This window comes from Castor canadensis, chromosome 6, assembly GCF_047511655.1.
Source record: "Castor canadensis chromosome 6, mCasCan1.hap1v2, whole genome shotgun sequence".
Lineage (NCBI taxonomy): Eukaryota > Metazoa > Chordata > Mammalia > Rodentia > Castoridae > Castor > Castor canadensis.
Genome location: NC_133391.1, coordinates 2,301,161 through 2,324,838, shown reverse-complemented (window position 1 = coordinate 2,324,838; position 23,678 = coordinate 2,301,161). Strand labels below are relative to the sequence as shown.

The 23,678-nt window shown below is 51.7% G+C and overlaps 1 protein-coding gene across 2 annotated transcripts in view; it reads right to left on the bottom strand.

The window, feature by feature from the left end:
- Sdk1 (sidekick cell adhesion molecule 1) overlaps positions 1 to 23,678 on the bottom strand; it is a 744,195-nt gene that overhangs the window by 205,908 nt on the left and 514,609 nt on the right. For both annotated transcript variants that reach the window (XM_074075462.1, XM_074075461.1), the window contains one exon: positions 389 to 500. In XM_074075462.1, the coding sequence (XP_073931563.1) occupies positions 389 to 500 (112 nt within the window). The remainder of the gene's footprint in view (positions 1 to 388; positions 501 to 23,678) is intronic.

Genomic DNA, 23,678 nt, shown 5'->3' with positions numbered 1-23,678 from the left:
GAGGGCAGAGCTCACCGTTCCTCTTTCCACCACGGTGACATCTCAGACAGGACGTATTAGTCCCTTACACAAAGCGCCAGGGACCAAAAGTGCTTTGTGTTTTAAATCATTTTTTATTTGGAGATATTTGTATGTCTGTGACATACCTTGGGGGAGGGAGCCAAGCCTAAACACGAAACTCGTTTATGCCTGTCTGTACCTCACACACCTAGCCTGAATGAATTCCTTACATGTCGCGTGCCCTATCACAGGTGGTCAGGGGCAGATTTCCACCTGGGTGTCATGGCCGCGTGTGAAAGTTTCGGGGTTTGCAGCATTTTGGGTTTCAGGTTTCCAGGTGAAAGGACGCCCTCCCGCCCTCTGTTCCCACGCCCAGGGTGCCCCGTACCTGGCACTGGCTATGCATTCCAGTGTGGCCTCACTGGACCCCGCCACCACACTCCTGTTGCCCGGGGCAACCACAATGACAGGGGCCATGGCTTCAGGTGTGCCAGTGTCTCCTGTGGCAGAGAAAACAGAAACTTCCATGGAGCCATTGTCACAGAATAGGAGATGAGGGGGACAGGAGTGGTGAAGGGTCTTGTCAACCGAGAATCTCATGACCTAGTGGAACCCCGAGAGGAGCCAGGGCTGTGGTCATCGCTGCTGGCCTCTGTCAACCGGGATCTGGCACAGTCAGTCCCATCTACTCCCAGCCAGTGACCAGGACGCACGGCACCCGAGGGCCTCACACCTCCGCTCGTGCGCAGGCTGCTCGAGCAGGCTTTCGGCTGCTCGGTGTTGTCCAAAATGCTTGCTGGCTTTGTTTTACTTTATCTTTTCACCGATTTAAGACTGCTTACCCACTATTTCACATTCGGTCAACTGCACAAACGCATCGTGTGCCAGGCACCGCGCTAGGGACGAGGGTACCAGAGAGGGGACCACCGTGACACTCCCTGCAGCTAACAAAGAGTTCTGTCTCTTCTCCCAGTTTCAGTTTTTTTTTTCTTTTCTGGGAAGTAAATACCCTGAGTCCATCCTGGTTTTGTGAGGATCAAACTATAAATAATTTAATTCCTGCTGCTTTGCTATAGGGTACAGGTAGCATCAGAATTAAAGCCCTCACAGTGCGCTTCACTGCTGTTTGTTTAGGGGCAATGACTAAACAATGCACTTTAAATGAGGACCGAGCCACATCTGTGGAGCAGGGACGGATGTGTAAGAACCTGGAATAAAAGCATACTGAAGTGACTGCAAATAATGCCTTCTCCCGTTCTTCACGTTGAAGAGCTGTCAGGAGCAGCCCGGGAGAACTCTGGCCCGGGGAAGGTTCTGGCCTGCGCCTGGTGGTGGGCGCACAGTCTTTGAAAGGGAAGGACGGGGAGGAGAGGACTGGCCTCTGACCAACTCAGAGTTCCCACGGCTCCGTGTCTGGCGTTCACTGCCTAGGCAGGATTGAGTTTTATGTTAAAAGTGTATGTGAAACCTGGTGTTGGTGGCATGCACCTGCAATCCCAGCTATTTGGGAGGCTGAGATCAGGAGGCTCTCGCTTTGAGGCCAGTCCAGGCAAAAAGTTCAAGAGACCCCATCTCAACCAATAGCTGGGTGTGATGGTGCATGCATGCCATCCCAGCCACTGCAGGAAGCATAAAATATGAGGATTGTGGCCAAGACACAAAGCAAGACCCTGTCTCTAAAATGACCAGGGTAGAAAGGGCAGCTTGCGTGTGTCTGCGTGTGGCTCAAGTGGTAGAGCCCCTGCCTAGCAAGCTCAAAGTGCCAAGTTCAAACCCTGCTACCGCTAATTAAAAAAAAAAAAAAAGAAAGAAAGTGAATGTAAATTTTTAAAAGAAACAAAGCATAAAGCTTGGTAGAGGCAGAACCAGTGAATCAATTCTCTTAAACACTGACTTCATGATGGAGGCTGACTCTTACAGACCCAGGGCAGCTAGAGGCAGCCCCGGCCTTCCCCAAGCCCGGGACCCCAAACTCCCTCCTGGGCTCCCCTGGGAACCTGGCTGTAGATGCTTCTCCCTTAGACACTCACGGGGTTGCAGGCTGGGAGTCAGACTTTCAGAGATGGCAGACACGCACACGTTGCACGATAGCCAGCCAGGACGCAAACCACACACCAGTCTGAGGACCAACTTGCCAGTCACCTGTGAGAGTCACTGGCGAGAAGAATGGGCCCCAGGAGCTAAGATGTGCAAACAGTTATGAAAAGTGAATGGAACGGAAGTTGAGAGGTCACCATGCAGCCTTGGGGGAAGCCCGAGGTGGCCCCTGGGGAGGACAGGCCAGGGCCATTCACTGAGTCCTCTCCACCCAGGACACTCCAAGAGACTGCTTGCTGGACAGGTAACCCAGAGCTGCATTCCCAGCCCCCTGGGGACAGGCGTAGCAGAGGTGGCAGTCCAGCCGAGGATTCAGTTTGGGTTCTCGGGGAACCAGACGTTCACTGACAGCATCCTTTGCACACACACACCACTATTCCAGGGTCCCCTCACCTGACAGGGCACAGCGCAAGCTGAGTGACTTACTGCTCCAGTCAGGGCCTGACAAAGCAGCTCCCAGCTCTTGCTAATGACGCCCGAGCCACACAGGACGCCGGTGGGAGAGGTGAAAGGTCAAAAAGATGGATCTTGAATGCGAGGGAGCCTAAAAGGAGCAAATGCCATAAACACCCAGGGTCGCCAGTGAGGTGCATTTGACCTACAGAAGCCACAACAGCCAAAAAAGCAAGCGTGTCTGCTGCTGGCCCCATGCAGGGGACACTGCAATAACACTGTGTGTCACACACGATATATATGTCTGTACCAGTTAAAATCCCAGGAAAGTCAGAAGTGTGTGTAAGACGTGACACCGTCTTTGACAGCGGTGGCACTGGGTGGCAATCCGCACACTCTCTCGGATGTGTTAGTAACTCGATTACCATCTGTAGTCAGGGAAGAACAGTGAGGATGACCAGGGTGTGGAGTGTGAGTGTCACTAGCCTCGATGACAAAGTAGAGCTGCAGAGGATGACGGAAGAGCTGAGGAGGGCGGAGGGAGGGATGGGAAGGTGGACAGAGGTCACTGTTCCCCCGGACCCCAGAAATAGAGGGGTGAACTGTGCCTTTGCAACTTTAAAATAGTTCCCTGCATTTCTCTCCCACGTGGAGATACATGCCTTTGTGTGTCTGCATGCCTTAAAGTTACAACGCAACAAAAGAACTGAAGCTAAGAGTTTTGTTTTGTCTTGGCTTTTTTTTTTTTTTTTTTTTGGTGGCACTGGGGTTTGAACTCAGGGCTTTGTGCTTGCGAGGCAGGTGCTCTACACGTGCACATCTCCAGTCCTTTCATGGCTATTTTAGAGATGGGGTCTCACTTTCTGCCCATGCTGGCCTGCACGCTATCCTTCTATTTATGCTTCCCATAGTAGCTGGGATTACAGATCTTCACCTTGCCCAGATATTGGTTGAGATGGGGTCTCACCAACACTTTTGCCCTTGCTTCCTGGAGCTGTGATCCTCCCAATCTCAGCCTCCCAAGTCACCAGGATTACAGGCATGCATCACTAGTACCTGGCCACTATCAGTTTTTTAGAAGATGCACAGAAGAGAATATGTAGGCATTTTTAAAAGAACAAAACAACCTCCTTATTTCTGACACTCCCAGTGTCCGTCCCACAGACAGTCAACAAACACTCGATGATTCATTAGTTTGTTACAAATAGTCTGTGCTTGTAAGCCAGCACTACCGCCACCCCCACCAGCCCCAATTCTCAACATCCTATGCTAACAAACAGTTGTTTAAAATGACATGAAGAATTGTTTCCCAGAAGACTAAAAATCCAAAGGGAAGGGAAAGAAGTAGCTCCCGCTGAGCCACCAAACCTTTTGCTAAGTTATTTGCAAATGTCACTCAATTTAAGGACAAGCCAGTAAGATAGCTGTTAGTGCTTCTTACAGATGAGAAAATGGAGCCCGAAATCACATGGCTGCAGTGGTAGAAAAGGGCCTCATACCAAGACATGTCTTCATCTTTGGTCTTTCTTTTACAGCTCCGAATTAAGTCCGTGGTGCCTGGTTAATTAAGAGGGATTTACGTAGACCTCCTCCTCGCCCAAGTGTTTTGCACAAGTTTCTGCCCTGATCCTGCCCAGGTTGGTCCGGGCACTGGAGGCAAAGAGGCCGAATGCAGAAGCCTGTGCCAGAGGCCAGCACGGGCGGGACAGGCGGCTTCAGAGCCGGCGAGAGGCAAACTGCAGAAGAAGGCTTTGTGTTGGAGGAGGACAGACCTTGCAGCAGGGTACGGGTCTAATCACAGCCAGGTTCACCCACGTGAGCCTCTCTGCTCCCCAAGAGACTGAGCAGGGAGCGGCTGTCCAGGTTGAGTTTAATTAAAAATGACATTTAAAGACCAGTGTGCCTCTCGAGTAGAAGGAAAGGAAAATTCAAGGGAAACTGGTCTGCTAAGCTGTGGATTACTGAGACTCAGTTGGGAAGTGGAAAGCACTGTGGTCACTGCAGGCAGGCCCAGTGCTGGGGACTGAGCCCGTATGGCCCAGAGCAAGTGCTGGAGGCTCCGTGCTAGGGACGGGAACGGTGGTGGTGATGGAGCGGGAGCTTCAAGGATGTGAAGAAGGAAAACTAGCCATGAGGTCTTCTGACAGAGAAAACAGAAGCCCAAGAGCCTTGTGCAAGGACACGCCTGGCCTGAGGGCCCAGCTGGAGGCCAGTGAGGCTGGAACAGAGAGCAGGAGGCCAGGGGAGCCTGACCAGGGCAGAACCTCGCATGCCTCACACAGGAGCAGGGGAAGGTTTGGGGAGGAGTGGTGTGATCCCATCTGGATCACAGTTCAAGACCAGCCTGGGCAAACAGTTCAGGAGACCCCCATCTCTGATCCTCGCCTCTCTCACGTAGCTAGGATTACAGACGTAAGCCACTGGTGCCTGACTAGATTTCAGACACTGTCAAAAGCAGCATCACAGCACTGGCTAACAGACTGGCCATGGGGACAGTAAAACTGGAGGTGGAAAAGGAAGCTGCCATTTCTGTGGTGGGAAGATCTGTGGACAGAAGAGAGGTCGAGGTCATATGTGGGATGCCCTTTAACCACAGGGTAGCTGCACCTCTAGTCCCCCTCACGAGGCCTTTCTCCTCTCTACTCTCTTATCTTGCCTACCCCACGGCCCCTTAAGGGCGCTGCTGCTTCCCGTGGGCTCCTGAGTTTGGGGTTTGTCCCTTGAATCATCTCTGGAGGGTGCTCCTTGGTCAGGGGCACACACAGACCACTCCAAACTCCATCCAGCCTACCCTGCATGACGCCCAGAGGTCCCCATGGCTGGGAACCAAAGTGGCACCTGCCTTATCTTTCCCGTGGGGCCAGCCATCCCCAGGGCTACACACCAGACCCCGAGTGCATGCACTGTGTCCCTTTTCCTGGTCTTCTCTGGCCCGAGCTCCGAGCTCCACACGTCCCCTGCGTGGAGGCTGGGACTGGGCCTGCCTTGGCCTCACACCCTCCAGGCTACAGCTCACCTTGTCCCATCCACGCCCCACTGCTGACCTACAGCTGTCATCGTCCCAAGCTCCCACTGTCTACTTGAACTCCTGTGAGGAGTCTGTCCTGAAGGCACACAGTAGTGACCTGCTGACAGGCTGACCTTTGACTGTTGGCCCTTTCTGGTCAACCTGTGCCAGTCGGGACATGTGGGAAGGTGATACCCATGAGGCTGGGTCCTGGGAATAGATGCCTGCCCCCAGGACCCAGGACCCAACTCCCACGTGGTCCTGTCACTCCACGCTCTGTCCCATTACCCAGGGCTGCAGATGATGACAGTCCTTCCACTCCACAGCCGAGGGGAAGGACATGGTCAAGGTCAAGAATAAGAGTCCACAGTCCAGTGAACCTGGATGTGCCATGGCCCCTGATGGGGACAGGCTGCTTGGCTTCTCTGAACCTTCTTTGTAAGCCATGCCATCGAAAAGGAGAGAGAGAGTGTGTGTGTGTGTCTGTCTGTCTGTCTAGCTGACTCGTGCTGTACACACCTGGTGACTATGGACACAATTATGACATCAGGAACTCCCTGCTCTGTCCCCTGATCTCCTCCTGCCAGGGTCATCCTCACGATGGACCAAGGGTGCTGAGGTCATGGTGATGTCCTTCCCCTTTCCCTGGGAGCCTACCGTGGCCAGGCTCAGTGGAGGACCTCACACTGGGGCTCTGAGCCCAGACTTCTCCTCTGTCTCCTCACGGAGACACCAACCCCTCACTAAAACAAAGCCTTCTCCAGAAAAAGTCCAAGTCCAGAAGCAAGCCATGTGATTTTCCAGAACACCCGAGCAGAAACCCGTCTCAGCTTCTCTGTGAAGCCCGTTGGAGGGTCTGGGATCAGAGCCGCACCTCTCGAACCTGCCCTGGGGGCCTCTGCACCATCAGCTCCCACAGGGGAGGCCATGGTGTCACCTCACAATGCCAGAGCAGCACTTAATGAGGCCAAACCTCGCTCTCAACCATTTGCTCCAGACACAAAACCCATGCAGAACTTCCATGCAACGTGTGGAATGAGGGACCGTGTATTCAGCGTAGGTGGCTTTGTTACAGAGAAAACCTTGACATCATAACCACAGTGGAGACTGACAAGCCTGCAGGCTTTCTCCTCTTAGCGTCCGAGCTGTAGGGTTTTCAGTTTTGTACAAACAGGATCCCATGGCAAAGCTAACAGGTAACGGAGTCTACTGTACCATCTGAAATCCCAGTGTCCTCCTGCTCCAGAAAGATTTGGTCTAATGTTTGTAAAGACCAAAGAAAAGGACACTGAAAATAAACCCAGGAGGAAAGACCCTACCTTTAAGCTCAATCTTCCTTGGCTTATTTTAAATCATTTTTATTTATTTATTGCCAGTACTGGAGTATGAACTCAGGACCTCATGCTTGCTGGGCAGGGGTTCTGCATCTTGAACCACACACCCTGCCCTTTTTTGCTTTAGTTATTTTTTGCATGGGGTCTCTCATTTTCGCCCAGGGCAGCCTAGGCTACAATGCTTCACCTCCCACGCAGCTGGGATTACAGACGCGTACCACCACACTCAGCTTGTTTGTTGAAAGTTAGTCTTGCTCACTCACTTTCCAGTCTTGCCTGGGCTGGTCTTGAACTGTGATCCTCCCAATCTACCTCCTGAGAAGCAGGGGTTATAGACAAGTGCCCTATGCCCAGCCTTTCCATCCTGTTTCAATAACCACGAACTGATTGTGGTGACCAGACGAGAGAGATACCAGTTACAAAAAATGCCTTCACGCTTAAGCAACAGACGATCGCTGTCTGCCAGAGCTCAGGCACCCACCGGCTCTCTCCGTCTGCCCAGTCTCTCTGTGGTATCGGTATTTGCTGGCAGTCCTGTCCGACCTTGAAATAGAGACGTGTGTGTCGCTTGAGTTCTGCTTATCCCGGAGGCTGAGCTACCGCAGCCCTTGTTAGTGAATGAAGAATTAAGTCTTGTCCAGATGTAACACAGCTGGTTCTTATTATCAGATCGCCGCCAGTACAGGATGGTGACAAGAATACCTCTTGTTTCAAGGGCAAGGCGAGCCACCAAGCTAGCTCACACGACAAGGTTGGTGTCATCAAAAAGACTGGGCCTGGTAGAGGAAGGCATGGCAAGCACAAGTGTGTGAGGTGGGGGCTGAGGGGCATGGGAAGGGCTACGGGGGGACTGGCGGGCGTGGGTGGCTTGACACATCCTTCCAGGAGAATTAGGAAAGGCTTGAGAAGGAAAAATGGATAGCTATGCACCGGCGAGCAGGAATAGAAAGGTTTTTTAGGAACAAAAAGGAAGGCAGAGCCAGGTATGGTGGAACATGACTGTAATCCCAGCACTCAGGAGGCTGAGGCAGGTATTAGGGGTTCGAGGCCAGCCTGGATTACACAGTCCAGTCTCAAAAAAACAAGTCCACGCCTGTAATCCTGGCTGCTCAGGAGCAGAGATCAGGAAGATCTTTGGTTTGAAGCCATCCCAGGTAAATAGTTCACAAGACCCCAACACATGACGGGGCTGTGGCTCAAGGGGTGGAGCACCTGCCTAGCAAGTGTGAGCCCTGAGTTCAAACCCCAGGGCTGCAAAAACCAAAAAACAAGCAAACAAAAAACCCCAAACAAACCACAAGATACCAACCACACAAAACCCCCATAAAAACATGGGAAGTAGTTTGGCTCACCTGGATGAGGGGCTCTCAGGGCCTGTGATAGCCACAGCTAGCCTGTGAAGGGGACCAGGCCAAGCTGAGCACCTTGGACTTCAGCTGGCAAGGAACAGGGGTCAGGATGGACTCGAGGAGCAAGGTGAAGGTCAGGTGTGCACACAGACTATAGAGTCGGGATCCAACTGTCCTGGGGGCAGAGCCCACAGGGATGGGACCAGAAGAGTCAAGCAAGTTACATGAAGTGCAGGGAGAGGGCAGTAAGGGGCAGGGGAGAGGACCTCAGACGGCCAGCTTTCCCGAGGTTTTCTGGCTTGCGTGACCTGAATGGTGGAAAGTCACCGGGGGGAATTCACGAAGGACGAGATGGCAGTGTGGGTGTCAGGTCGGGAAGAGGGCAAGTCCTGCAGCTGCTCCCTAGGAGGTCTCGGGGGCACTAGGCTCTGAGTGGTGACTGAAACTTAGGACCAGTGTGCCCACTGCCCAAGTGCAGAGAACGAGCGGGGAGATGGGCAGCCAGAGGAGAGCACCCAGGGCGCTTGGGCTTCTGGCGCGTGGGGAGAACGAGCAGGAAGGAACAGAGGTGAGAGGAAGCCGGGGACAGAGGCCATCGTTCCTTCTCCAGAAGGACAGGAACACGAGGCTATACGCGCAAGGCTTCTGCTCTAGTTTGGAAGATGAATGTCTGCGTTTTCCTTGTAGGATGATGACTGAGGGGCGCAGAGCGACTTGTTACTGAAATCCTGACCTTCACGGCCAGGGGCTTGGAGAGCAGAAACAGGACTTGATATTTCATTGAGTGCTGACACTCGGTGTCTACAAACAGGCTGGCTTCTGTCTCACATCCTTTCCCATCTGCTCTGTGGCCATGAGGACAGCAGGAACTGGCCAGGATTAGGACATGGGACACCAAGACGCCACACTTAGAGAAAAACATGTGGATTTTCTATCAGCAATCTTGAAGACTGGTTGGCTCCGTCATCTCTCCCTGAATTATTAAATGGCACAGACAAAGTATCAAGTGTTTTCCTGTCCCCAAATGCCTCTCAAAGCAGCAGGTGCACGGTCACTTGCAACCCCCAAGGAACCATGCCTTACAAGCTCTGGTATCTGAAGCCCTTTGGGGTTCATGTTTGTTGAGAGGCTGAGATACACATGAACACCCCGGAACCCACAGAAATTAAATTTTTTAAGTGCAACAGAGAACGGTGGGCGGCAGCGGGCAGCCCCCAGGTCATTCCACAGAGCACCAAGACATGAGTTTCTTGAGGCAAAACTTGGGCAATTTGAAGGCGCACTTTTTATTGTGAAATCTGGAATGAACGCCACGGTTTCTCTCCTGATAGGAAAACCCGTGCTCAGTCAACAGAAACTCCTCTCACCTTCTGATTTCCCCAAATTCACTTTCCAGTGAGCACTCACCCGGCTCCGGAGCAGGGAGGCGGTTTGCGAGCGGGGTTAGTGATGTGTTGTGGGTGAGGGGTCTCAGGAAACTTTTGTATTCCTTACAAAGCCGATTTCTTTATAGCTCTTCAGCCAGGACTCCAGCACACATCTCCGGGGGTTGTGATGGCGAGGGTGGCCTTGGGGACAAACCCAATTCCCAAAGCACTGGCTGTTCCCTGGGGCGCGCTGCTCACTTGATTCTTTTGGCTTCCTGTCTGACAGTGTGAGGGAAAGGAAGATGGGAGGAAATGCAGCCGTGTACCCCATTTACAATTTTATCTTTGCACGCACTTTTGTTTTATCTGAATACACATCTGGACTAGTCTATGACCAAGAGATGATAAATTAAAAAAACGACAGGATGACATATCATCCAGTGGTCTCCTTTCTTCTCATTTATAATAGATTTGAAAACTTGTACCTTCAGAAACGAAGGGAATGTAGCAACGAATGTATTTGTGCCATCTTTTCTCCCGGGCAGAGAAAAACGATGGTGATAAAAGCAGACGGAGGTGAGTGTGTGTGCTTATTTGTGGACGAGCACGGCTTGATACACCAGAAATAGGAGTGTGGATTTAGGAACCGCCAGGTTGGACACTAGAGTGACAGATACCGGACTCAAAAGACAACAGCTGGAAATCTGCTTTTTACTCACAGAAAGTGTGACTCAGCACTTAGCAGGAGAAGAATCGGATCCCAAAGAGCCCAGGGACGATCGATGGGTGACAGGCTCAGCTCAGTTCTGAACAGAATCCTAAAAACACTGAGAACTAACCAGGCGGACACCAGGTCAGTCGAGCTCCATGAAGAAGTGCCTTGGGTAATTCTGCCACGCCTGCATCTCTGGGCGCGGAGCCGATTCCCATCTGAGACCATCAACAAGGGCAATGGGACAGTGTGGGCTGCGATGGCAAGGACCAGGGCGCCTTGGTCCTCCTCCACCCCAGCTGCAGGGGCTCCAGGGGAGAAAGTTCTTTTCACAGCCCAAAGGAGGGACGCAAAGCACTTGGAGGCTGTTAGCTGAAGGGGGGGGATTCCTAGATGTGTGGGGACACAGAATGGAGGGGTGGAAACCAGCTTTGGATTTGTAATAATTTCTATATGACCCCCTTTTTATTTTATTTCATTATCACTTTTTGACAGAGGGCCTTGTTACGAGGTCCAGGTTGGCCTGGAAGTCACAATCTTCCTGTCTCAGCCTCTGGAGTGCCGGGATTACAGGTGTGCAACATCGGTCCCGACAAGGTCATCATTTTAAACTTCATCTTTAAGAAGAGTGTTGAGGACAGAGCTGCCCCAGCCCAGTGACCTCTCCTCTGCAGGCTGCTGGAGCTGTGACAAGTCCTGTCCACCTCCTTGCTTTGCTTCCCATGGCACTCAGCCCTTCCTGCTTGCCACGTGGCTTGCTTTGTTTGGTCTTGTCTCTCCCCACTGGAAGACAAGGCCATAAGCACAGGCGTCTCCATGTGTCTTGTTCTCCACAGCCCCGGGGCCATGGGCCTGGCGCAGCAGGGCTCCACTGCATGGACCCAGAGGACGTCCTTGGACATGGCTGTCTCATGGCCCCAGGAGAACTCTGCAGGGGGGAGTGGGCATTGTGACACAGCTGAGATTGCATCACCAGATTGAGAGCAGGGTCTCCTTCAGAGCTGCCCTGCTCTGGACCAATGCATGGCACCCACCCAGGCAGGGGATGACCATGGCCAGCAGCCAGGTCTTCTCTTTCCAGGATCACCTTCCCATTCCTGGCCTTCTGCAGGATGGCACCTGACCATGTGGCTTCCTCTGAGAGACCCACTCTGCCTGCAACAATTTCCTCCATTCCTACCCCTTCCGGAGCCCCACCTGTCCATCAAGGCCCAGACAACAGGCGCCTTCCCCAGGTGGGATTCCAGCCCCTCAGAGTCCTTCCCTGCTTTATTTTCCCAAATTTTTGTGTGTGTGTGTCGTACTGGAGTTTGAACTCAGGGCCTACCCCTTGAGCCACCCCACCAGCCCTTTTCTGTGATGGGTTTTTTCAAGATAGGGTCTCACAAACTATTTGCCTGGGCTGGCTTTGAACCATGATCCTCCTGATCTCTGCCTCCTGAGTCTCTGGGATTACAGGCGGGAGCCACCAGAGCCTGACTTCAACACTTCCTTTTAGTTGGGATTAAATACACACGACATGCCACTTCCCAGGTGGTGCTAAGCTTACTCACACTGTTGTGCAACCACTGCCTTCCATCTCTAGAGCTTTTCCCAAACTGAGCCTCTGTTCCCATGAAATGTCAACTTCCCCTTTCTCCTCCCCTGCCCCTGGCAACCACTGTCAACTCTTCCTGCATGAATTGACCACAGCGGGCATCTCGGGCCGGGGAGCCCTACGGTAGCTGTCCCTTGTGCCTGGGGTCCTCACGATCATCCATGCTGCAGCTCACATCAGGATTTGCTTCCTCTCTGAAGCCGAGCAGCACTTCATTCTGCGGAAATACCACATCTTGTTTCAGCTGTCAGTGGACACATGGTCTCTTCCCAATGGGGAAAACGTTTGGAAATTATGTATCTGACTAAGGATTGGTGCCCAGAGTATACAAAGAACACAAAAAATGGATTACGTTAATAGCTGTGGAGCTGTACCGTGGCCACACGAGGCTGCTCAGTCTCTGCTTTTCGCTTTTGGGTTTATGTCCAGGAGCAGAATTGCTGGGTGGCCAGTCCCACACTTAGCTTTCTGAGGAGCCGCCATACCGTTTTCCACAGCAAGCGCCTCGTTATCTGTTCCTATCTGCAGCACACGTGGTTCCGGTTCCTCCACGTCTCTGCCAGCATTTGTTAGTGTCTGTTTTCTGTTTTCAGTAGTAGCTCTTCTGTGGGGTGTGAAGTGGCTTCACACCGGGGTTTTAATTTGCATTTCATTTCCTAATAATGAGTGGTGTTGGATGTCTTTTCATGTACTTTTGGCCATATGTACCTCGTCTTTGGAGAAATGTGTGTCCAGGCTCTTTGTCCATTTGAGTTGTACAAGTTCTTTTATACTCTGGGTATGAATTCTTGATCAGAGTGTGATTTACAAATCTTTTCTTCCATTCTGTGGGCTGCGTTGGCAGAGTCGACTGCCCTTTGAGGCATAACAATTTAATTTTGATGTTCTCTTGACGCCTGGGACACTGGAGTCATACACAAGAAATCACCCACAGATCCAATGTCATGAAGCTTTCTCTGTTTTCTTCCAAGAGGTTTATAGTTCCAGGTCTCGTTTAAGTCTCTGAGCCAATCTGAGTTGGGTTTTGTGCACTGTGCAGGCATGGGCCTGCACAGTCAAAATGGCCCTGCAGCAGGCACAGTCAGGGCCTTGCCCACAGTCCAGTCATACCCGACCAGGTACACACAGAAGGCCCTGGGCTCGGAGGTGAATAGCCAGGGTCAGGGCCTATGGTGAGGGGCAGAGGCTTGCCAGAATTCCCTTTGAAAGCTGCTCACAACCAACACCTGCCCAGGAGTCAAGCTTTCTCCCAGGGGGTGAGCGTTGGGTGGTCTCCCGCAGGTCTCTGGGTGACTGAGGCCCAGCAGCTGTCCACAGAGCTGGCTCAGTGGTACACATGTATGGACTGGACATCTCCCCTTTGCTCACACATGCCGGGGTCACCTCTAGAAAAGCGACTGTGCTCACAGCTTTGCTGGACTCACATACTCTGTGTCCAGGAGAGGGTGAAGACAGGGACCCATCTCAGACAAGGGCACGTGTACACGCACACATCTGCCTGTTTCCTGGAAACCCCTCGAAGGCTCCCCTGTGTGCCTCAGAGCACGGGCAAACAGTAAGTGCCTAATAGATGGTTGCTAAATTGAGTGAATCTACTAACTTTACACTTTGCAAATAGCTATCAACACCTGCTCCTAAGACTTCTCCCAAATGAAGGATTCAGTATGCGTGCACCAGGACAACCGCATAGCTGTGCTCTTGGGACGCATTGGTGACAATTTGCTGGGCTCCAATCTTACTGAAAATCAGATGTTTGTTACACAGCACGTGAGGCACAGACATTATCTGTAACGAGGAAAGTCTCTTTAATACAAACCAAGAACAAAGGAATCCAATCCCGAGTCTCTGGTGAAACAGAATTATCTTAACAAAGGTCCTGAGCACACAAGAGAAAGCAAAACGAAAACAGAAGATAAATAAGAGAGAGAGGTCACAGCTTGCTCAGAGATGTCTTCGCCACCACAATTATGCCCTCTCCTTAAAATACAAGAAAGATCTTTCAAAAACCAGACGAAATTGGAGTTATTTTCCCTTGCTACCGACCCACTGCTCAGCTCGCAGTCCACAAATTATGGCAATTGAAGCTGGAGGTAAATTCGAGCCTGGTGAGAAGGAAAGCTGCGTGGAGACTATCCTGTTGGCGATCGCTCCCAGGACTGCTGCTTATTTGAACACTTTGCTGGACAAGAATAAAATCAAACACAAAGCTTTGTTTTTTATCCTCCCCCAGCCATGCAAAAAAATAAAATAATGCAAAGCCAAGGGGCCGAGATGTGGGGAAGTGGGATTTTTGGGGCTCCCCATGAGCCAACAGAAAACTCACGTTTTATTTTTTCACATCTTAAGTAAACCAGAGAGCCTCACAAATCCACAACCAAGCAAAATCCTCATTTACATTTTTAGTGATTCATAAAACTGAAATGCTAAGAGGATGTGACACTCAGAATTGAAAACTGTTTTATCTATCATAGGGCGTTTTCCCTTTCTTATGCATTCCTACCTAAAAAGCAAATGTTTCTATATGTATACTGATAAACTTTGCTCTGCCCTGGTTTTAGATAACCATTTTTTAAAAATTTCATCTTGAGGAGGGTTAACTCGGAGACAGGAAATCTTGCAGCGTTTCTGTCCTACAAGGTATCTTCCAGCAGCTCTAGTGCTAAATCCCCAACACAGTAGGTGGTGAGTGAACAACTGGATAGCCAACCGATCCTTCAGCCGTGTCACCCCAAAATACTCCAGGAACAGGGAATTTCACCTCCGACGCAGGAGCCAGGTGCACTTCTCTCTGGAGGACAGAGTGGGGATTTGGCCCTCTTGCTGTCCAGTGGCACAGGCAAGTCTGTGTCCTTTACCAGCATGGTGGGACCAATTTCTCCCAAGGCACCAGCAAGCTATGGGCACTATCACCTGAGTGCCAAGAAAACGACAGACTCAGGCTCTGCATGGGTGGGCACACAGGGGCGTGGGGGCGAGGGCTGCCTCCTTCCTTGGCCCCCCTCTGTCCTGCTCCACTTGTGTGTGCATGTCTCCTTCTCTCTCTCTGAATAAGTGGGTCATCCCCGCATGGACTGGGGCACACAGGGTGCTTTGAGAGCAAGAACAAGGACTCACAACCTTGGAGGAATTTTCCTTATCTGTCCCCTTCTGTCTTCCTGTCTCTTTCTTTTTGCTAGGAGTTTCGATGGCAGAGTTACCCTTGAGTGTCACAACAGAGATACAAACAAATCAGGACATCTGAAGAGGAGAAAATCTTTCTTTCCCTGTCTGCCACAGCTCCTTTGAAATGAACAGTCAGTCCCTCAGCGCGAGAACCCAGCACTCTGCTAGAACAAGACGTTTGCTGACCCAAGGTTATCTGTTTAGACCAACTGGTTCTTCATACATACACGAAATGTCACCACAACCTCATTTCTTCTTCGTGTAACTTCGACACCAACAATAAATGTAAGGCTGGTGACAGAGAGAAGCAGAGAGTATAAGACAGAAGCTGTGAACACAGAAGTGTGTAACAACACAGCTAGGGTCTTCATGATAAATACATTTGCGAGTACATGCCACAGGGCAGAGAGGACGGCCAGAGCCACCGGAAATCTGCTCACCCAGACCGAAAGGCGGGCGACTAAAAAAAAGATCAACTCCTAACCCATGTATGCGATTGCTTGTGTGTGTGAGGAGCCTGGTCAGCGCGGGCTTAGTTAAAACATGGAGGCTGGGGACTGCTCAGCACCTGGCTTGTGCAAACGGGCAGTTCAAATAGGACGGCCGAGAGCATTTCAGACCCAGCCCTGCGTGATTTCAAAGTCGCATGGGTGCTCAGCTCATGTGACAGTAACAGATTCATGGAGAGCAGGCATTTCTAGCAAACCTGCACCTAAGAAGAGGTGCTGGGTACTTATTAAACAGCTTGACTTGGTCCGTTCATGGCACAGAAGGGCTCGTGTACAAGTGGTAAAACAAACAGCCCAGAAAGAGACAGGAAGGAGGCAAAGCTGGGGTGACGCACTCCTAGGAGCCAGCAGAGGGACAGTCACCCGACAGACAGGCAGCGTGAGGGGCTTCAAAAAGCAAGGATTCTCCCCGAATTTCTCCAAAGCTGGTTTGGTTGAGTCATTCCTGTTTCTCGGTCAGGAAGCACTCTTTTATCCTTACTTAATTTTATTTAGAGAAGGGGGGAGAAATGTGATTATGTATGCTTATTTATCTGCTATTCGTTACATAAATGAAAATAGTAACTATTTACAACTGGCCTTCTCCAAAACATGGCTTTAGTCAGACACTCTACCTGACAGATCATGAATGTCGTACACATTTACAAAGGTTTTTCTTCTAAACCCAGTACAAAATTCATTTTCCTCTGGTCTTTGTTGTTATTTCCAACTCACTCCTTAGTTTAATTTGACATTCAATTTCCTGAGCACTAAAAAGAAGAGAGAGAGAGAGACAGAGAAAACACAGACAGCCTCACAATTGCTCACGACCTTTTTGTTAACATCTTCTAAGCACTGCTTGGGGCTAGACAGGGAGCCAGGGAGCAGCGGGACCAACTGTCCCCAGGGCGTGGGGGCGGGGGGTAAGCACTGTGAACTGTGGTGACAATGTTAGACTTGTACTGATCTTTCTGGAACTGTTTTGTAAGCACCCTGTAATGTTTTTTTTAACTGGTGGCAGCTGGTGAGCGCTTTGAACCTTCCCTGATGAAGGTCTGGAGGGCATCAGACCTTCCCTGGGGATGGCGCCCATGGCAGCCCAGATGTTTGGGACACTTTTTTATTTTTCTTGGCAGTACTGGGGTTTGAACTCAGGGCTTCACACTTGCTAGGCAGATGTGCTACAGCTTGAGTCACACCTCCAGCCCTTCGTGCTCTGGTTATTTTGGAGATGGGGGGGGGTCTCTCTTTTTGCCCAGGCTGGCTGGACCATTGTCTTTCTATTTTATGCTTCTCAGGGTAGCTGGGATCACAGATGCATGCCACCTGGAGGGGAAGTCTCAAAAGCAACCTTGGAACTGCACTCTTCCTGATCTCAGCCTCCTGTGTGGCTGGGATGACAGGTGTGGGCTGCACCCACCAGCTATTGGTTAAGATGGGTCTCAGGATTACGGGCGTGAGCCACCAGGGGCTGGCTCTTTTGGATATGCTACAATTGCTCTGAGAATACTCCAGCAGCAGCAGGGGACAACTACCACCATGGCTGCTGCTGGAGACACAACTTCTGTGGTAACAGATTTTGTCCAAAAAACCTGCACTGGCCTAGGAAGGCAGCACTGGGGAAGAGAAGGCCCATTGAGCTTTAGAGGACTCTGCAGTGATCCTCACTCAGGATGGGAGGGGCCTCTGCCTTAGCAACACAGTCACGTGGGACTTGCTATTGGGCCCTATGTGGGACCTGTGATGGGTGGAACTGGCAGTTGTACTGTGATTGGTGCAAATATAATCCTTCATTTGCATGCCCCACCCTTCCTGGCTATATAAGCAGGCTGTTCAGCTCTCTTTTTGACACTTTCTTGTGCTGTGATACTGGCTGTTGTCCTTCGCTGATGTTTAGAGCTGTGTACTTCGCTAGCTACCAGGAGCCAGACCACTGGTAATCAGAGCAGTAAGCCTTGAACCTGAGCACCTAGGGTTGTAAGTATGTGGTCTGGAGCTACGAGCCTGTGGTCTGACAGCCCAGCCCCTGACCTCCAGCGTGCCAGGGCCGGGGCCTGCCGGCACTACAGAGCTGTCCTGGTTTCCATCCCAGCAGAGCAGGACGGAGGACCAGCTCACTGATTGCGTGTACATGGATCATCTGGGGCCAGGGTCTAATGCAGATTCTAAATCAGCAGCTCTGGGTGGACCTGGGGGGGGTCTGTGTTCCCGCCACTTCCGGGGAGGCCTGAGCTTAGACAGACCCTTGTGCGCCAGAAGGAAGCAACTGTGCTGCCCAGCACGTGGGGAGTACCCAGTTCACCCCTGTGGGCCTGGCTGAGCACCACAGCCTGTCCTGGAGAGCTTGGAAGGCAGAGCTGGGACTCAGTCCAGACCCGCTGATCAGGAGCTGGGGGCCAACAAGCTAGCAGGTGGTAAACGCATCTCTTCGCGGAATGCTCATGTCGCCTGAGGGTGGGGTCTCACTCTGCTAGTGGGATTGTATCCACCTGTGTGCCAGCTGGGGAAGAGGAAGCAGCCATGCTGTGTTGACATGAACACGGCTCAGCAGGAAGGCGAGCTGAGGGCAGGAGGTAGGAGGAGGTGGGAGGAGGAGGGAGCAGGTGGGAGATGGCTGGGCATGGGAAAGCAGCCCAGCGGTGTCCACACCTGAGTGGTACAGACACAGCTCGGGGAGGAGAGGCTGGGGCACTCTGCGGCAGTGCCAGCCAATCTTCCTGGAACACGCTGTCATCGTGACAACTGCTCTGCCACCTGCCAGTTCAAGTCAGAGGCCCTTGGCCTGGGCTGGGGGACATCACTAATGCTCTTACACTTTGACCAAGGAGAGGGCTGTGCGTCCGTCTCCTGGAGGGCAGGTGGGGCCATGTTACTGGTTGTGGCCCCTGAAATGGGGATGGAAGGGACCCATGTCACTTTCCTGTTGTGAAGTCCTCTGTGCCCCATGCACTGAGCCTAGACATGCTGGAGAGGCTGAACCATGGCCTGGGCCTGCACGTGTCTCACAGTGAGCAGACGCCATCACCCCAACATCTGAGTGTACGCGTAGTGTTGGGGGTGGGGCAGGAACTCCTGTTAAGCCACTGAGATCCTCAGGGTGTCTTTGTCTCAGCATAGCCCTCACTCACACTGACGAATTCACCTGCCTCCCAGCCCCCCACACCTGTCTACAGCTGACCCCGCTGTGCCATAAACCCCACCGCCTTCAAGGCCAGACCAGATGCACCTGCTGCAAGGCTCCCCAGGCACTCTGAGCCTTACCCATCCGCCCCCACCCTCAACCTTCACAGAACACAGTTCAGAAAACAGCCCTCGGGAAGCATGTTGTTCAGAGGGATTCAGAGTGGCCCTGCTGCCTTGTAGACCATCAGCAGAGTCCCGAGAAGATTCACCATCAGAAACATTCCCGGAACAAAAGCAAAACAAACGGTGAAGAGCCCCGTTAATATGTCAGAGGAGAAATGTGAGCTACATTGCTGGGTCTCCTGAAAAGAAGGAAGAAGCCAGAAAGTACTGGGGAACACAGTCATGGCCAATGGGCAGGGGCGAGGGCATGGTGGGTGAAGGTCAGCCAGGACAGGCTGGGGTGGGAGGACCAAGTGCAGCCCCTCGGGCACATGTGTAAGACCAGTGGGGACAAGCATGACGCTGAGGACCGATAAAAGCCAACTTTACCCAGATAACAGTTTAGCAAGAGTGAAGACAAACGCCTTGGTTTCCCGCCTATAATAAAGATTTAAGATAGCCTTGTGTCTTTTGAGGGACATTCCTATATAGCTTACAGTTGACATCGGTGGGACAACCAGTGTGTTCTCTGGTGACACTGGGAGGGAATTCCAAGCAGGGTCCAGTGAGCTGTGGTTCATGTTCTCGCACTATGTTGGCCTCCGTGTGGCGGTTCAGCTAAGTGACAGAAGGTGGGCGGGGGTCAGCCACCTGGGTTCAAATCCAGCTTAGATGTCTACACTCAGACAAGGTCCTGAGTGTGCGCCTGGGCTTCCTCGTCTGCACGGTGGGATGTACCACCTACCTTTAAGGATGCAGTGAAGGGGACATGTACGTCCCCACCTGTTTTTTGTTTTTTTGCCTCACTTTTGCAGTGCCTTTTTTTAATTAAAAGAAGTTTCATTGTCATAATCACACAATATTTGCACGTGTAGATAAAATGTGCGTCTGTTAATAAAATTAACCTGTGAGACACTTTTAATTAAGTTGCAGAATCGAGGCGTTTTAAACTAAATAATATTAGCTCACGGAGGGGAATTTTACATGGAGAAAAAAATAAAACCAAGATTTGTTCAGTTATCTAGAGAATTCAGACCAAAACCCCCACTTGTACCTCAATCGGCCAGTCAGGCAGCCCTGACGGTTCTGGATGGAGTAGATAATGACTACAATTCATGTTGGCTAAGAATTCTATTAATTCCTCTGTATCTTTTTGAAGTTATATCATTAATTGTTACTAATGCTTTTTAATCAAGACACAGCCAGTCAGTGAAATAATTAACCTGTTTCTGAAGGTGCAAATAAATGTTTTTTCCTTGGCTGAGACACAGGACCTGGTTTTTTCTGGCTAAATACTCCCTAGTGAGGAGTGCAGAGGCTGCTATCGGCAGTCACAGAAGGACAAAGAATGTGGTCATTTGTAAGGGTCACCCCGGTAGTTCTGTGGTGAGGAACCACCGCCATTACTACAGGAAAGAACTTGGTTCTGAGCACTATGTCTACTATCCATAGACACTGAGCTGCCAGATTCCCGCAAAGAGGGCTTCTTGAAAACCCAACTTATTTGTATGAACTTAGAGGGTTGCTGTTTTTGCTGTCAAATGGAATTCTCTCAAGTGACCCGAGGACATCCAGACAGAGAAGGACGACCACACAGCAGAAGACCAGGCAGGTGAATCCTGTCTTGCAACAGGCTTCAGTGAGAGTGGCAATTCATGTCACCCTCTGAAATGACACTGAAGTGCCGTGGAAGGAGCTCAGGTTCAGAGTCCTGTGGTCTTGGAGTTCAAGTGCTAGCTGTGACCTGGCAGGCTCTGTTTACTCCCCCGTGTCCTCTGACTGCAGGAGACATGGAGGTGTCTACTTTCCAAGATCGTTAGGAGAAGTAAAACACACACAGGTGTGCATAACACCACACTTTACACATAGTAGGTGCTGAATCAACCCCCACCCCCCAAAAAAAACCTTACCCAAACTAGGAAGCCGATGAACACCACCTGCCGAATTACAGCTTCTTTTTCAGAACGCCATCTACTTTGAAAAGGGTCTCCAGCACGCACACGCCTGGCGCTTCGTTACCCTGAGCGCAAGGTGCAATGTCACACCTGGCTCGGTAAGGTCTCCCAGGCGGTTTCTGGGCTTCCCAAGTCCCACTGTGCCACCCGAGCCGGAGCAAAGTGTGGTCCTTCTGCCCGCTGCATGCAGTGCCCAGTGGTGGATGGCCAGGGACTCGGCTGTGGCCTGCAGCCTGGGATTGGATGAGCTGAGGAGCCCCAAGTCAGGCCCTCAGGGTGACCAGGGCTGTGCAGCTGACTTTTGTTTAAGTTCAAGTCTTTCACCTACTCTTTCTGCTAAATGAGAGAGGATTACTGTTCCACTGGTGCACTGAGAAGTTGGGCACTTTGTCCAAGGTCACTCAGTCCCTAAGGGGCTAGGACAGGACAGAATCCAGATCTGCACGACACGAGAGCCTGTGTTCTTGAACACCTCACCTTACTGCTTCTTAGCATGGCTTGCACATGACAGCCTGGCTTTATGGGTGGCCTGAGAAGGTGGGAAAAGACAGTAGAGACAGATTTCACATCTGATGGACTACTGCCACACGTGTCACCTCTACTGGGCACCTGCCACACTGGATGCTACACTAAGTGTCACTTCAACGTTCACAACAACCTGGTGGACTTCATGACCCCTGGCTGAGGGTTCAGCAGGTCAGCTCAGGGTCCTGTTAGGTCAGAAGCACTGTCTACCTGTCTACCTGTCTGCTCGGTCCAAGCCTGCCTCACAGCAACCCTGATCATCCAGACTAGTGAAGGGGTCCAAGAGGAAAACGGTGACGTGTGACATTGCACAAGGGCTTTCATCCCTGGGGAGAAGGTGGGCACAGCAACCCCAGGAGAACCTCTAGATCTTACTTTCCACGTGGTAGGGAAGGGGGTGACACCTGCAAAGCCTCTCTAGCAGTCAGCCAGACATCCTCTCTCCAGACTGCTCCTTACAACACCAGGGCAGGTCACAGCCGGGTCACCTGGGCTGTCCGCCACTGTCAGAAGCCCTGGCTGGCCCTCTGAGCACCTGTCTGGGTGGCAGACTGGCCAAGGAGGATAAACTGCATCCTGTGTGGCAGAGCACACATGCCTGCATGTGTGTGTATGCAGCACACAATGCACACACACGTGCACACACATGCACGCACAAAGCACACTCGCGCACACACACATACGCACATGCTTGCACCGGACATGCAAAGATGTGCACACACGCTTGCACAGGGCACACGTGCATGCACAAAGCACACACATGTGCACAGCATGCACACAGACACCCAACATATTGCATCTGTAAAGCCGACTGCATGTGTTTGTGCCTCTGCGTAAGACGGCTTCCTTTGGTCACAGGAGAGTCACAGGGACAGCTTCTCCTGACTGTGGCAGAAATGCCATAACCCTTGCCAGTACCACCCCAGCGAAGAACCTGTGTGACAGACTGACCACGACATGTGCACATCATGGCTGCACTCTCACTGCAGAAACCGGAAAGTGCTTCTCCCTCCGAAACTCGGGGGCAGTTCTGCTCAGCTTTGCCTGCCTGCTTTGCCTTGGTTTTAAGAATTATTTATTTAATTTGGTGGGACTGGGATTTGAATTCAGGGCCTCACACTTGCAAAGCAGTCGCTGTACCACTTGACCACACCTCCAGTCCATTTTGCTCTGGTGATTTTGGAGATGGGGGTCTCAAATCTCGATCCTCCCAATCTCAGTCTCCCAAGTAGCTGGGACTACAGGTGTGAGTTACCAGTGCCTGGCTACTGAGGGAAAGAAGTTCCCAGGTTCTGCAGGTCCTCTTTGGAGAGCGGTTCTGTGTCCCTCCCTGCTCCGTGCAGGCAGCCAGGGCTCCCCTCTACCTCACGCCTGCTTTGCTTTCTCCCACGCTCACGATGAGCCGACACTGGAAAGACAGAGATCTGCTGAAACCACTCGTCAAGGGTCAGATCAAGAGACTAGATCTAGCCGGTTGTGGTGCGTTCAAGAGCCTTTAGCTGATGTCCTCAGATCCCCAGCCAGGGAAAAATCACAGTGACCGTAATTCGGAGTGAGGACATGAAGTAGCAGACAAGTGGGTCATTGGCTGTGCAGGCTGGCCCCTGTGCCTGTCACCGGCACTCGGGAACAAGGAAAACAAACATTCCCAGTGGAAAGGATTCTGACGGGCAGGAGGGGAGGGAAGAAGAAATTCATTATTACCTTTGGTGCCACTTTGTAAACTTGAAAATTAACATGCCAGAGCTCCAAGGGACGGCGCAGGAAAAGCTGCAGCTAATCAACACGCCGAGCCTCAGAAGCCAGGGGACAGGGTGGTTTCTCTTTGCCTGTGTCTCAGGGAGCCTGGAGCACTGTCCGGGCTGCCATGTTTATCTGTAACAGATTCAAGTCTGAGGGAGGCAAATGGAATGGCTGGTGACATCAGGTCCTCTTCGTCCTTGTCTGACTGCGAACTAACTCACATGGCACATTGGCTAGGATCCCTGGGACACTGCATGCCTGTCACACCCACGTGCTCATCCTGATGTCCTCTTCACCTTGCCATGGGCAGGGACGGCCACCTCCATCCACTCACTCATCCAGTACCATCCTGCTCAAACCCAACGCCATGTCTTCTGAGCCCAAAGCTCAGTGTCCTAAGCTCTGTCCTTCCACAGTCCTTCCACGCCACTGTCACCAAGTGGCCCCCTGTACCTCAGAAGGACGTGGGAGTCCGGCTTCTCTCATTACCCCAACACCAGTCATGGCCGTCCTGCTGCACAAGCTCACAGCTTCCCCCACACCCCGAGTTCTCTCCTGTGGGGAGCCCCAGAATTGAAAGTCAACTTTCTGTTTCTGGGCGATTTAAACTCACCCGTGTCACACTTCCTCTCAATGCAACCAAAACTATCCAAAGGGGAGTAAA